Raw genomic sequence first — 13,631 nt, 5'->3', positions numbered from 1 at the left:
ACCTTGATGCAATCTGTAGGAAATTCTGCTGTGCAGGCTGCCATAAACAATTCACACTGAGTTGTGAAGGTCAGGAATTGATCTTAGTTGTCTCCAAACTTCTCTGGCAAACTCCCATGAAAGTGCAGAAATACTGGCTGTGCTACTGCTTGCTAAAGCAAACCTTGTCCTAAATGTTGTTATTAACATGGCATTTTGCATATTTGTTATTTGTAACTCCACCTGTTGTCAAGGGTTGCAATAATGCTGAAGCAAGGTGTTCTGCAGAATGCAGGATGCCCTGAAGTTCAGTTGCTACCTCCATAGTCAAAGGTAAGATTCTCTGCTTCTTAACAGAGAGTAGGTAGCTTTCAAGATTGATGTCAGCCAGACCAGGGAACAACTCCAGAGGTCTGACTGGAACTATACTTTATTTACTGATATAAACTATAATAACAGAATTATGAAAGCCTGACTGCGTTTTTCCTTCCTTCCCTCTCTTACCCCAGGGAATTAGCACATAGTCAGTCTTAGTTTACTCCTAATGTTTTTGTTGTTTCCCCAGTGTAAAGCATGTTTCTCTATATGTTTTTGTAAGCATCACTGCATATTTTTTCCAAGGTCCTCTTTGTGGGTCTCTACAGATCTCAGGAAGGAGCTTAACAAAAATTTCAGAAAGCTGTTAGAAAAGATAAGAAGCAGTATTACAATGACATATGTAACAACTTCAAATATATAAAGACTTCAAAAACAAAGTTTTCCAAAAGATCTCCAATTCAGAAGGAAGTTCCAACATCAAACTGATTCCAGAAATCAGGGAAACAACAATGGAAGGTGTATACTGACATTCTGTAAGTAGAGAGGTAAACATCCAAGATACTTTAGAAGGTACTTTTTATTTACAAGATCCTGTAGTACTAGAAAATGATGTTACATCAGAACTCTGTCAGAAATCTAGAGGAACTGATGGAACATCTACAGAAATATGGGAAGCAACAGAAGAATAATAAGTAAAGGTTCTAAACAAACTATGCCAACAAATCTGGAGAATGAAACAGTGGCCAAGAAGTTGGAAGGGGTCATACCACCAAGGAGAGGAGAGTCAACATAATGTGCAAACTTCATGTTAACAAAATAATGCTTAGGACCATGCAATACAGATTAGAGTCCTTTATGGAAAGGGAAATAGCAGATGTTCAAGTTGGTTTTAGAAAAGCTTGAGGAATTATTGCTGATACATATTGAGTACCAAGACATCAATGTGGGCTTTATTGATTATAAAAAAGCTTTTTATTATATTGTTGATGTCAAGCTGAGGAATGTCCTTAGAAAAATAGGAATCCCAGAATATTGTCCTTATGCAAAACCTATACAGAAGACAGAAAACTACAATCTGCATGGAACATAGTGAAACAGATTGTATCTAGGTCAGCAAAGGAGTAAGACAAAGCTGTCTATTCTCTCTCTCTCTTGTGTATTCAACCAATATGCTGAATATATATCTCGAGGGAGGAGGGATTGGAAGAACAGCATGGTTTTTGATAGAAAGTAATTTCTGTGCACTGAAGAAACATGTATTTACATAGAGAAAATTAAGCAAATATTATGCAACTATTAAACTGAATTCATGTATGTAGGTTTGCACTGTTACAAGTCCATGGATATATTCGGGAAATAAATTGGGTATAATCTGGAAAAACCTTAGAAAATAATTATTCACAGATCTGGAAAAATATGGCAGATATTTTAAGATGGAAAAAAAACAAATCTATCTTGATTAGAAAGGAATACAGATAGCCCTCATTTAACAACCATTTATTTAGTGACCATTCAGTTACAATGGTGCTAAAAGCTACTGACAACTGGTCCTTGCACTTACGACTGTCACAGTTGCCCCTGCAGTCATGTGATTGCGATCTGGGTGCTTGGCAACCAGCTCACACTTACGACAGTTGCAGCATCCTGGGGTCACACTATTTTGTGACCTTCCCAGCCAGCTCCTGGCAAGCAAAATCAATGGGGAACCATGTGATTCACTTAATGAGCACTGTGATTTGCTTAACTTCTGCAAAAAATGTTGTAAAATCGGATGCGGTCACGTGATGCCTTGCTTAATGACCACCCTGCTTAATGATGAATTTTCTGGTCCCTATTGTGGTCATTAAGCGAGGACTACCTGTATATGTCATCAAGTCAGTGTCAAGTCTTAGTAACCACATAGATTGACCTCCAGGATGACCTGTTCCCAACCTAGCCTTTCATTTAGCTTTTATCCTACTACATTTTGATAGGTTCAACACACCTTACAAAACATTCCAACAATGGTTAAAATAAAACTAAAAAATCCAAATCGTGAATGACTCACAAACCATGGTAGCACTATTCTGTTAAGGAAGAACCAAACTTCCACATCCTCAAATGCCTTCCTAAGAAGCCACATCTTTACAGCCCTTCAGAAGCCAATAAGGTAGAGAAGATTGGATATCCAAGGTAAGCCGCTCCAAAAAAGGTGGGCCATCACAGTGTATATAGGTAGTCCTTAGATTATGACCATTCATTCAGCGACTGTTCAAAGTTACGACGGCGCTGAATGGGGGGGAATTACGACTGGTCTTCAGAGTTCAGCCGTCACAGTGTCCCTGTGGTCACATGATCATGATCCAGGTGCTTGGGTGCCCAGCTTGCAATTATGACATTGCAGTGAGCCATGGTCACGTGACTGTGATTTGTGACCTTCCTGCTGGCTTTCCACAAGCAAAATCAATGGGAAAACTGGCAGGGAATGTCTCAAGTTGCTCCTGTAAGTCACTCCCACCACTTTTTCTTCCCAGGAGCCCCACTATGGAGTACAAGATCTTGCCGGCTCGCCCACAGCACTCAACCCAGCCACCCACAGCTCTCGCTCACCGGCCTGCTTGCCTAGGATCTGATCACATGAGGTACTTTCTTAACAACCTGCATGGTCTCCAGGTTACAACAGCAACCAGGATTGCCAGGATTACTGCCACTAAATAATGCAGTCATGTGACATTGTGCTTTATGATTGCATTGCTTAGTGACGGAAATTCCGGTCCCAATTGCTGTTGTAACCCAAGGAGTACCTGTATACTGATGGTAGATCTGAAGTCCCCAAACTGGCACTTGTGAATTCCAGTGTGCTTGCAGACAACTTCCTTAGAGCTGAACAGATTTGGGGCTTTTTCAATGAAGCTCTAGTGCTTCTCTGAAACAAAAGTACATTTATTTCACCTGGGCCTATTTTCAATGTTGGATATATTTTCAATTTCTAAACTGCTTTGAAATTTTTAATTTTAAGTCACCTTGAAGACTCTTTCTGGGCAAAAAGTTGAATCACAAATACTTTTATAATTCAAATAGAGTTTTTGTGGGATGCCACTGAAGGTAATTTAGAAACTTCAGCTAAGGAACGCTGGCACTATTTACCTGTTGACATACTCAAGGTTTGCCTGGGACTCCTTTGGCTCTCATAAACTATCATCTGGCCCACAGCCATTCCATCAGGCAGCAGAATACATGAATAGAAAAAAAGCAGAACTATTTCATTGGTTTTCAATAATCATCCACTTGAAGCCACTCCATCAGGCTATGTGAACTTTTTTCATCCAAGCTGATTATGGTAAAGAATTAAAATTTACCTAATTTAAAATCTCCTTCTTATTATTTTTTCCTTATGTATTCAGACAAGCAATACAAAACAATCTTTTGCCATCTATTTAAAGCATGAACACCATCCACTAATTAATTTCTAGGCCTAATTCAGTTCTTATTTTGCTTCAAATAGTCTGAGGATTGATTAGGCCAGGGAATGCCTTTTCCTGAGCAAAGTTTGAAAAAGTTTGGGAGTTCAGGATCTACCCCACTAAATATTGCATTTAACATGAAGAAACTATAATTACTATTCTTACTTCCTCCTTCTACAGTGGCACAATGTTAATAACTTATGTTCATACTGATTGGCCATGAGATCAAAGACATCAGTAATAAACTATGAGTTATGCCATGGTTGATTTGTAAAGACTAGCTATTACTTTATGGGCAGAAAATATAAATTGAAATAATAAATGACAACCTGAGTCCTCAGAGCTCATAGCACCCCACTGAAGCTTTGGATATAGCCATTAAAGTGTCTCCAAAAGTTAGCATCAAATTATAATTTTAAGTAAATGGAAATAATCTCATAAGCTTAAATTTACATTAAATCAATCAAATTTTTGTCTCAGATCTATCCAGTCATTTTATTCTAATCCTTTCTACTTACCGAAATGTGGTACCCAACATGCAATTCAAAGCCCAGCTGTGACCCTTGGAATCCCCTCAAAAGTTACACGCTCCTGAAAAAACTACATCTGGAAGCATGTTTAATTTTCTTTTTAATACTACCTAATTTTTTCTAAATAAAGCATCTTTGTTAAAACTCTGTTTGATAGTGCAAAACACATTGAGCACTTATCGTACTATATTTTTTGCTTTAAAGGGAGGGAAGGAAACAAAAGCTGACCTTCTGCCTCTCAGTCACTGTATGTCTAATGAGAGGTGTCTCTGTTCTGAAGCTCCATCTATTCTAGTTTTAGAGCTGATGTGGAATTCCAGCAGCACAAAGTGCTGCAGCCTGGCTTATTCCAAATGGCATTCTAACTGGTTCTATGAATATCTAAGGATACATTAAGAATAAAACTACTAAGATTAAGAACAGGACTCTCCATACTTCATTTTAAGAATGTGATATTATTTGATGCTACTACTGGGTTTAAACAGGACAGTATCTGCTACTTTCATCTACATTACTTTTGTTTGGCTGACTTATACCAAGGCAGTTTTTACTTTTTTGATTTTTAAAAAATGTGTCATAAAAATAATAATATACATAACTGAGATGGGTTTACCTGTATTCACAGGGGACTGAAAAGGAGTTGATGAACTGTCTCCTACATTTCTCTTGGACTCCAGCATCTGCCTCACTGTACCAGCATTTCTACAGAATAAAGATTTGTGTTAGCTATATAAAGCAGAGGAGGTATAGCAGGAAGTCTAATGGAAAACTATTTTTAAATTTAAATAATTTATTATTACCCTATTCAAAATCATCTCATTCACAATACCACTGAATTCTGCATATCTACTGTACATGTAATACAAAACCTTAAAAATGAATTCTTAAAAAAATAGAAAAAAGTATTTCTCACTTTAAAACAAAAATGAACAACCTCTGGCCTCCATGTTTTGTTTGATGTTAACTGCCATCATACCTCAATGGTTAAGGCAGATGGGAACTGAAGACTACAGGCTGCTAACCTTTGCCCTAAGAAGTCCACATGCCTAGTTATGTTTTTCACCACATGAGAATGGATTAACATATATGATCTTTGAATAACAGAAAAAAAATAAGGCACATTTATAAGTAAGACATGTGAAATACAGTTGGCCCCAAAATATGTTGTATTCTTATGCAGCATTTATCTTTTCAATTATAACTAAGTTTCCACAGAAAAAAGCATAATAACCATGGATGTAAAGCTTACCGATACGTCACACTGTTGACACTGCCTGTATCACCCACTGCTTTTCCTGGGGAATGGGGTGTGTTTTGTAGAGTCTACAAAGTGACACAAACCAATGTGAGACCTACTACCTAAACTTTGTATTTCATAAATGATCATTCTATTCCACTAGGCACACTTTTTTGCTTTCAGAAAATCTGAAGTCTGTTAGGTTGCTTGATAAGCATACTTCATGATACAATATAATATATTTCCTCCCTTGAAGCCTCTGACATACTAAATGAACTGGCATATTTAAACCATCAAAACAATCCTGCTGTTTGATAATATATTAGTGCGGCAATAGGACATCATCCATCAGGGCGTATTAAGATGGGTGTTTAGATTTCCCATTCTTACTTTAACCAAGGTAAGAAAATCAAGCATTTTTTGGAGTTTTTTTCCTAGTTCATGAATTGGACAATATGAAGGTATATTAGAATTATGAATGCTCTGCTTTCTTCAAATAAGTGTGTAGAACAATTGGTTTTGAAAGATAACATAGAAGCATGAATATAAAATTGCCCTGCATAGTCTAATGGTTAAATAAACAATTATAAATAACAATGGCATCTTTTAATGCAATTTTGCAGCCACAGCTTAGTTTTAATCAAGAATAAATTTTAGGGGTAGGATGTTTAATCCTCTCTTTCATCACCGTCTAGAAAACTTAGTAGATAAGAGGAGCTACATTGTATTAGTTAAATATTCTGGGTATTAACAAGTAATCACACTGATTTGTCAGTAACAGCTAAACATTCACTAAATCCTTCACTGACTTAAAAGTTACAAAATTTTGCTATGGCATTCATCTTACTCCAACTGGGAAACCCTAAAAGATTGTACCTCATTACAGTTTAGAGATACAAACCGACAAATTAATGTTTTTAATAGCTTTACCAAGTTAACACATAAACTTATAATTATACAAAAGAATGAATTGGATTCCATTCTAGAATTTTAGCTAGAAACATTATGCATGAAAAAGATACTGGTATACCAAAATGTGCACTGTTACTTATAACAGTTTTGATCTTAATGATAAATCAAGAAAATAATAAAAAGTTCTATCCTTACTTCTGGTTTTTTCTTTGAGTCCTCTCTAGCTGCTCCAAAACGTTTTGTCAATCTTGCAATTTTAGCCTCAAAATGAGAGAAAGGCAGGAAAATTAATTATGTTCTCAAAAAATTAATGTAGTTCAGTTTTATAATGTTGGTTTCATCAAGAAAAACCAAGAACTCAGACATCATTGCTTACCTCACAAAAAACACTAAGTCAACCATAAAAAGGAACTCCAGGGTTGGTCAAAAATTATCTTACATGGTTGGATCAAGTGGGGCTTTTTAAAAAATGTGGTTTTATTTCTACCTACTTTAGAAGAATGCCATGCCATAATGAGAAGAGGCATTAGCCTTAACACTGTTCCATCCAACTCTTCCCTGCCCGGCACTTTTATTAGCCAGGATGGCAAAGGACATGAAGAGACAGTATTTGCTCTGAATGAACAAATACATAGTTTGGGAGGTCCCTAGAGTCCAAACTGTCACTAGAGGCAGTGATAGAGTCAATGCAGGTTATGCCCAAATTTGGTTATGCTTTCATAACTTCCCAACTATCCTGCTATGAGATTTATGTCAGGCAATCAACATGGATGGAAGCTGCAGTTGGTGCAAAATGCAGTTGCTTAATGGTTAAACAGAGCAACCAAATGGGATGTTATAGCACTAATCTTTAAAGGGATGCACTGCCTACCTATAAGCTATTGGACCAATTAAAAATGTCAAGTTTAGTTTATATAACCCTAGCAAGATAAAAGCAGTCAAAAGTCTCTCTCTCTCTCCTAATACCTCACAGCCAATTAAAATAAGCTGGGGATATCCTGATTGAGATCAAACTTGTGGGTCTAGTTTGCAGTGTGGTGACTAGGAGTATGGCCTTTTTAGTGACAGTATCCTAATTTATTAACTTTCTCTTAGAGAAAGTACAGCTTTTCTCCACATTGCCTTGTTTCAGTTAACAGAGACATGCTTGTTCATGAAAGCATTTACAGGGTAACCACAGCCAGGATCAGATGGCTATTTAAATGAATTTTGTTTTAAATTCTTCTATTGCTAAATACTATTGCATTCTTGTTTCATTGTGATGGTTTTATTGAATATTATTCTATTGTTCTGACTTTGTGCACTGCTCTGAGCACCTTGTGGAGGAAGCGTAGTATAGAAATAACATAAAATAATAATCAGTCTAGATCAATGTGCTGCTGTTCTTCCTCCTGGGAATAGCATTTATGACCTCTGGCAACACAAAGTGAGCCGAATCCATCAAAGACAAGCAGGAAAGTGCTGATGCCACCAAATCAGAACCATCAAAACAAACATGAGTCAGAAAAATATAAGGAACATTATCCATGCAATATCCTGCAAATAAGCAGTCTGTCAAGTGATCTTGTATTCTTAGATTTATCTCCAAAAAAGCTTTTGCCAACCCAAATCCTGGATGACTTTGCACAATTCCCTTCCTTGTTTCCCCTGTAGATTCCATATTTATGTGCCAGATTCTTATTTTCTGTCTGAATGGTCAGGGTTTCTTGTGATATATTGCTTACTGTTGTTTTTCACAAACAACTTTGGTTATGCTTAGCACAAGGCATTTGTATAAGCTATCTCTACCTGCTGAACAGAAAAGGACCTTGTTTTCAACTATCCCCCTCCACTTCTTCTGAAGGATTAAGAGATTATCCAAATCAAATTTGAGAGTTGAAAGAAAGGGGGATTGACTGAAAAGTGTCCCTCAACCTATTCAGTTACTCTATGTCTTGTGTTAACAAATTAAATACTGGATGTGATATTTTATTTTCTTATGCCAGCAGCTATCATAAAAATGCTTAGTGGATTTAATTTTGAAACAAAGAACAAAAACCTTGCAAATACAAATGGGAATATTTAGCTGAGGAAAATATACATTAGTTAGCAGGTATCTTACATTTTAATATTAGAGGAAAAACCAAGTATGTAAGTATGAAGTCTCAAACACACATGCATAAATACCTGTAATTCTGTAATGACGGTTTTGTGTCTCTTACTGCATTCAATTTTATCTACTCTGGTTTTCAAATCTACTAGAGTTTTATCAAACAAAGCACACTGCAGGGCACTGAATTTCTCTTCTAGAAAACGATGGATGACCTGTAAAAATATAAATGAAAAATGAGTCAGTTAAAATTAAATTTTGTTGTAAGTCATTACATCATTAAAATACTTTTTATTTTAACATTTAAATGAAAATTAAATAAGATAATTTAATTTTTTGCTTACTTATTATATAAAGATATCTATGAAAAATACATCTTGAATATACTTGCAATGACGACACATTTAGTGAATTTCATTTTCAATTCATACTCTTACTTATTAGCACTTCTCTGCTTATTTTAAAGTAAGGTTCAGCAAACTCTTATAATGCTTGTTAGACTGACTTTTCCATAGTACTATCCAAGCCTAGCACAGAGATAAAATTATTTTTAATAGAAGTGTTTAGACTGCAAGATCTGCTTCCTGAAGAATAGTTATTTATACAATAACGAAAGGGTAAGTTACCACATGGTGATATTTTCCATTGGCTTTAATAGAGTAAAGCTGCAGTACACATGTAGATTGAAGAACATATCACTGATATCAGTGGAATTTATAACTGAAATCGAACTATTTGGGTCTGTTTCCAAAAGCCATCTGAATTAAAGTATCTCCTGTAAATGAATGGTACTTTCCCTACAGCTTTGCTCTCTGGAGTTGTGCAATTACAGATACTAAAAACGTCAATGAGCATGAACTGTTAGCTATCATGTAATCTGTTAATTAACTTCAGACATGTACCAATATAAAAGACTATGCTGTTACTTTTTAATTTATATACACAACACATTTGTGAATAGTTCCATATTTTTTTTTTAGTAATGGCACCAAGAGTGGATATTGTCAGCCCTTTGAGGTAGGCCGGCTCAGGAAATGGACTTCACAAGAAATACTGGAACTCTGCTTTATTGAAATAGAATATAGCAACAGAATCTTAAAAGCCTGAAAGCATTTTCCCTTTCCTTCTTCTTATGCCAAAGACAGTCAAGGTGGAACAACCTTAAGTTTCTTTCTCATGCTATCTTGTCTTCCTGGGCTCAATCATATTTCGCTAAGTCTTTGCATTCCTTCTCCAAAGTCAACTCTGTAGTTCTCTACAGGTATATATTTATGTAAGGCTCACAGAAGTTGTTGGCTTTTAGTATGTCAGTGGAGGTTGTGGAGGTTTGTTGTTGGATTAGGAGCCCATCAGGTTTACTTGGAGTTTGAGGGTAGCATGGTGATAGCAGCTGTTCTTGGAACTGGTAGAGCACGAAACCTTGGAAACAACCTTCTGAAAGACCAGGAAAGTGGAGGTGCCTGGTGGCCTGCAAATGAATGGGGTCCAGTCAGGGCCGCATGGCTGAAGGTCATGGCTGCTGAGGTGGCAGCAGGGACAACAGCAGACTCTACTTTATATTAGTGGCACTGATTACCTGTTTGATGGTGCAGCTCTGTCTCTGAAGCACCACTGGTCAGCTGTTGCAGATTCTTTGGTAACATGTTGGCAGCAGATTTGAAATTCCTTGCCTAGGCAACAGCAGCAACAATAGTTGCTTGCTCTGGACTGAACTTTCAGCAAAGGAGTGACAGTGCTGGTGATTAAATGAGGTCTGGCTTTGGCTTTCTGGAGGATATGGATGGAAGCCCACGCTGAGTGGCAGTAGGTGCTGGTGGTCTTTGAGAGGTCCAGCCTGCACCTTGCCACTGCCCTAAGATCAGCCATGCAAAGCAGTGGCCATCTGTTTCACACATCTTCCTGGATTCACGCAACGGCAAAATTCCAAAGAACCAGAGCTTGCTTTGATTGTTCAATCTTTTTCTGGCTCTGAGATTTTATATCTTTGCTACCCAAAAACTGGCAAATCTTTGTGTTGGAAGGTTTTTGGTGGGAGGTACCGATGGGCCAGTGTTAACTAGAGTACCACTGTTTGTTTCCCCTTGGGTAAGAGACAAGGGTTGTAGTGGCACACCTAGCTTACATGAATTCTGCAAGAGTGGTTTTGCAACTCCTCCCCCTCAACCAACTGGGTGAGAGCGGGGTGTGGGAACTGGTGTGGTGTGATAGATTGTCAAATGGGAGGGGAGGAGTGTGAGATGGTGATGTAGGTTAGGGGACATGAAGTATGAGGCAGAAATACCCCAGAAGTCAGGATCAGCCAGTTGGTTGATAGGGCCCTGATTTGGGGAAGGGTTGGCTGGGGTTCAGAAAGATTGGTGCCAAGGGGGGAATGGGCAGGCAATGGTATCATGGCATCACTGGGCGAGGTCATCTGTCGACATGTAGTAAAATATTGTCAATATGCTAATGGTATCCAATTGTACATCTCCTCCCAAGGCTGAGTAAGTAATGCCATTAAGGTTCCATTCTGTGTGTGGAGGCTGTGGGGGTCTGGCTGGGGAAGAACAAGCTTTGTCTCCTCCTTGCTAAGACTGAGAGGCTGTGGTTTTGAGGCTTCTTGGATCTCAAGATTTTTGATCTTTAATGCTGAACAGGGTTGTACTGTTCTAGACAGTTGGTGTGCAACCTGGACTGGACTCTTGGTTGCTGCACAAGAAGCAGATGGCAGCCATGGCTAGGAGGGCCTTTGAACAAATCCATTTTGTGTATCAAGTGTGCCCATTTCTGGATTGGGAAGCCTTACTCATGGTTAATTACACTTAAGACACTTCCACTTTGGACTACTGCAACATGCTTTACAGGGGGGCTGCCCTTGAAGAGCATTTGGAAGCTGCAATTGGTCCAGAATGTAGTGCTGTGGGAAGTTTTGACACGTCACAATATCCTTGTGTAACATCACTGCTTCATGAGTTGCACTGACTTTCAGTGGGCTTTTGAGAACTATTTAAGGTGCTGGTTATTACCTATAAATCCCTACATGGCACAGGCCCAGGTTATTTGTGGGACTGTCTGTCTGATTATTTCTGTTTACCTCAACAGATCAGATGGGAACGCTCTGGGTCCCTTCTATGAAGCAGTGCCATCTAGCAGGATCAAGGAGACATACCTTTTCTGTCACTGCACCTGCCCTATGGAATAGCATCCCCCCCACCCCAAGATTTGGATGGCAGTGGTCCTGTTAGCCTTCCATATGGCTTTAAAGACCTGACTTTTCCCTCAAGCATTGGGGACAGGTTGTTAGGTAAGCCTGATGGGTTTGTTGTTTGCTACTGATTCTCAAATGAATTGTTTGGACCTCACATAATGTTATATTTCATTGTTACAATTGTTTTTTGGGGTTTTTAGTTTTTAATTTGCTGTTAGCCTCCCACCCAGAGTCATACTGTGAGATGGTCAGCTATATAAACTGTTGGAGTATGTTTATTTAATACTGCACTTTTACTAGTTTTTACTATTTATTTTTAGATTGCCTTGAGTTTTTAATGTCTACTGCTTTGAGTTTCAGGACGAAGAGTAAAATCATCATCAACATCACCATCATTTAGTAAGCGCTACAGGTAGTCCTAGCTTAATGAACACAATTGGGACTGGAATTTAGGTCATTTAGTGATGCGGTCATTAAGTAAATCATCACGTGACTGGACTCAATTTATGCCCTTTCGTGCGGCGGTCATTAAATGAATCAGAGTTCCCCATTGATTTTGCTAGCCAGAAGCCGCTGGGAAGGTCACAAATGGTGATCACATGACCTCGGGATGCTGCAACCATCATGAGTGTGAGCTGGTTGCCAAGTGTCTGGATTGCAATCATGTGACTGCGGGGCACTGAGACGATCATAACTTTGGGCACCATTGTAAGTCACTTTTTAGCCCCGTTGTAACTTTGAATGGTCGCTAAACAAATGTTCTGTTTTTCCTGGATGAGACTTTCCCTGAACCCATGTGATTCTTACTGCCTAATGTAACACTATTTAGATAAATTATACAAGAAACAGATGCAGTAAATTTCATATTAGTACGTTTTTCTTAATATGCTTTTAATGTGGTGATAATCTAAGAGTGAGTTAACCAACACCTATTCTTTTGTTTTATAAATCAGTATTTCTTATAAACTGGCTTAATTATTTCAGCAGCAAGAAGCATTAATATACAGTAATACCTCGGTTCACGAACGCTTCTGTTCACGAACAATTTGGTTCGCGAACAGCAGTGTTTGCAAAATTTTGCTTCTGTTTGTGAACTCCACATCGGGTGATGAACACGACCCGTGGCCATCTTCCCTGCTCTGATACGTGGTCGTGGCTTCCTCTAGGCAAGATCGCGGTCGCAGACAGACACTTGCTGTGAAGCTTTTTGGTGTCGCCTCAAGCAAGGTTAGTGTTCTCTCTCTTCATACTGTACTGTACTTTGTTTCATATTTTTGTGGTAAAAAAAAAAACATATGGTTCAGAATGGATTAACCTTATTTACATTGAACCTTATGGGAAAATTTGATTCGGTTCGCGACCAGAATCGTGGAACGAATTAAGTTCGTGAACCGAGGTACCACTGTACTAGCATGTATTAGCTAATAAAAATAAAGTATAGGTAGTCCTCAGTTAATGATAGTAATTGGGACCAGAATTTCCATCATTAAGTGATGCGGTCATAAAGCATGACATCACATGACCATGCTGCTTAGTGATAGTAGTTCCCTGTTACTGTTGTTAAGCGGGGACTGTGCTGGTCGTTAAGTGAGGACCTCAGGTGATCACGATTTCCGACTTCCTGACAGCTTCCCCATTGACTTTGCTTGTAGGAAGCCAGCAGAGAAGGTTGCAAATTGCAATCGCATGACTGCAGGACGTTGTGATGGCTGGAAATCTGAGCCAGTTGCTGAGTGCCTGGATCACAATCACATGACTGAGGGGACGCTGCACAGGACAGAACTTTGAGGACTGGTCATAACTATCACTCGTTCAGTGCCATCATGAGTTAAATGGTTGCTGAACCAGTGGCCATTAAATGAGGACCACCTGTAATCTGACTTCTGTCTTGTTTGGCCTATTTTTCTCTAGTCAATAGTTCTCAGTATAGAAGTCA

The 13,631-nt window shown here is 38.4% G+C and overlaps 1 protein-coding gene across 3 annotated transcripts in view; it reads right to left on the bottom strand.

Moving 5' to 3' along the window:
• The window catches only part of ATF7IP (activating transcription factor 7 interacting protein), a 103,753-nt gene that overhangs the window by 30,901 nt on the left and 59,221 nt on the right, over nucleotides 1–13,631 (bottom strand). For all 3 annotated transcript variants that reach the window (XM_007427708.3, XM_007427707.3, XM_025166346.2), the window contains 4 exons: nucleotides 8,586–8,723; nucleotides 6,615–6,680; nucleotides 5,520–5,593; nucleotides 4,884–4,972 (listed from right to left, as the gene is read on the bottom strand). In XM_007427708.3, the coding sequence (XP_007427770.1) occupies nucleotides 4,884–4,972; nucleotides 5,520–5,593; nucleotides 6,615–6,680; nucleotides 8,586–8,723 (367 nt within the window). The remainder of the gene's footprint in view (nucleotides 1–4,883; nucleotides 4,973–5,519; nucleotides 5,594–6,614; nucleotides 6,681–8,585; nucleotides 8,724–13,631) is intronic.

Source organism: Python bivittatus, unplaced genomic scaffold, assembly GCF_059951505.1.
Source record: "Python bivittatus isolate LINGU-HERP-01145 unplaced genomic scaffold, Pbiv_v1 ctg000330_np1212, whole genome shotgun sequence".
Classification (NCBI taxonomy): domain Eukaryota; kingdom Metazoa; phylum Chordata; class Lepidosauria; order Squamata; family Pythonidae; genus Python; species Python bivittatus.
The sequence above is the reverse complement of the archived record's forward strand: the minus strand, read 5'-3'. Positions and strand labels throughout refer to the sequence as shown.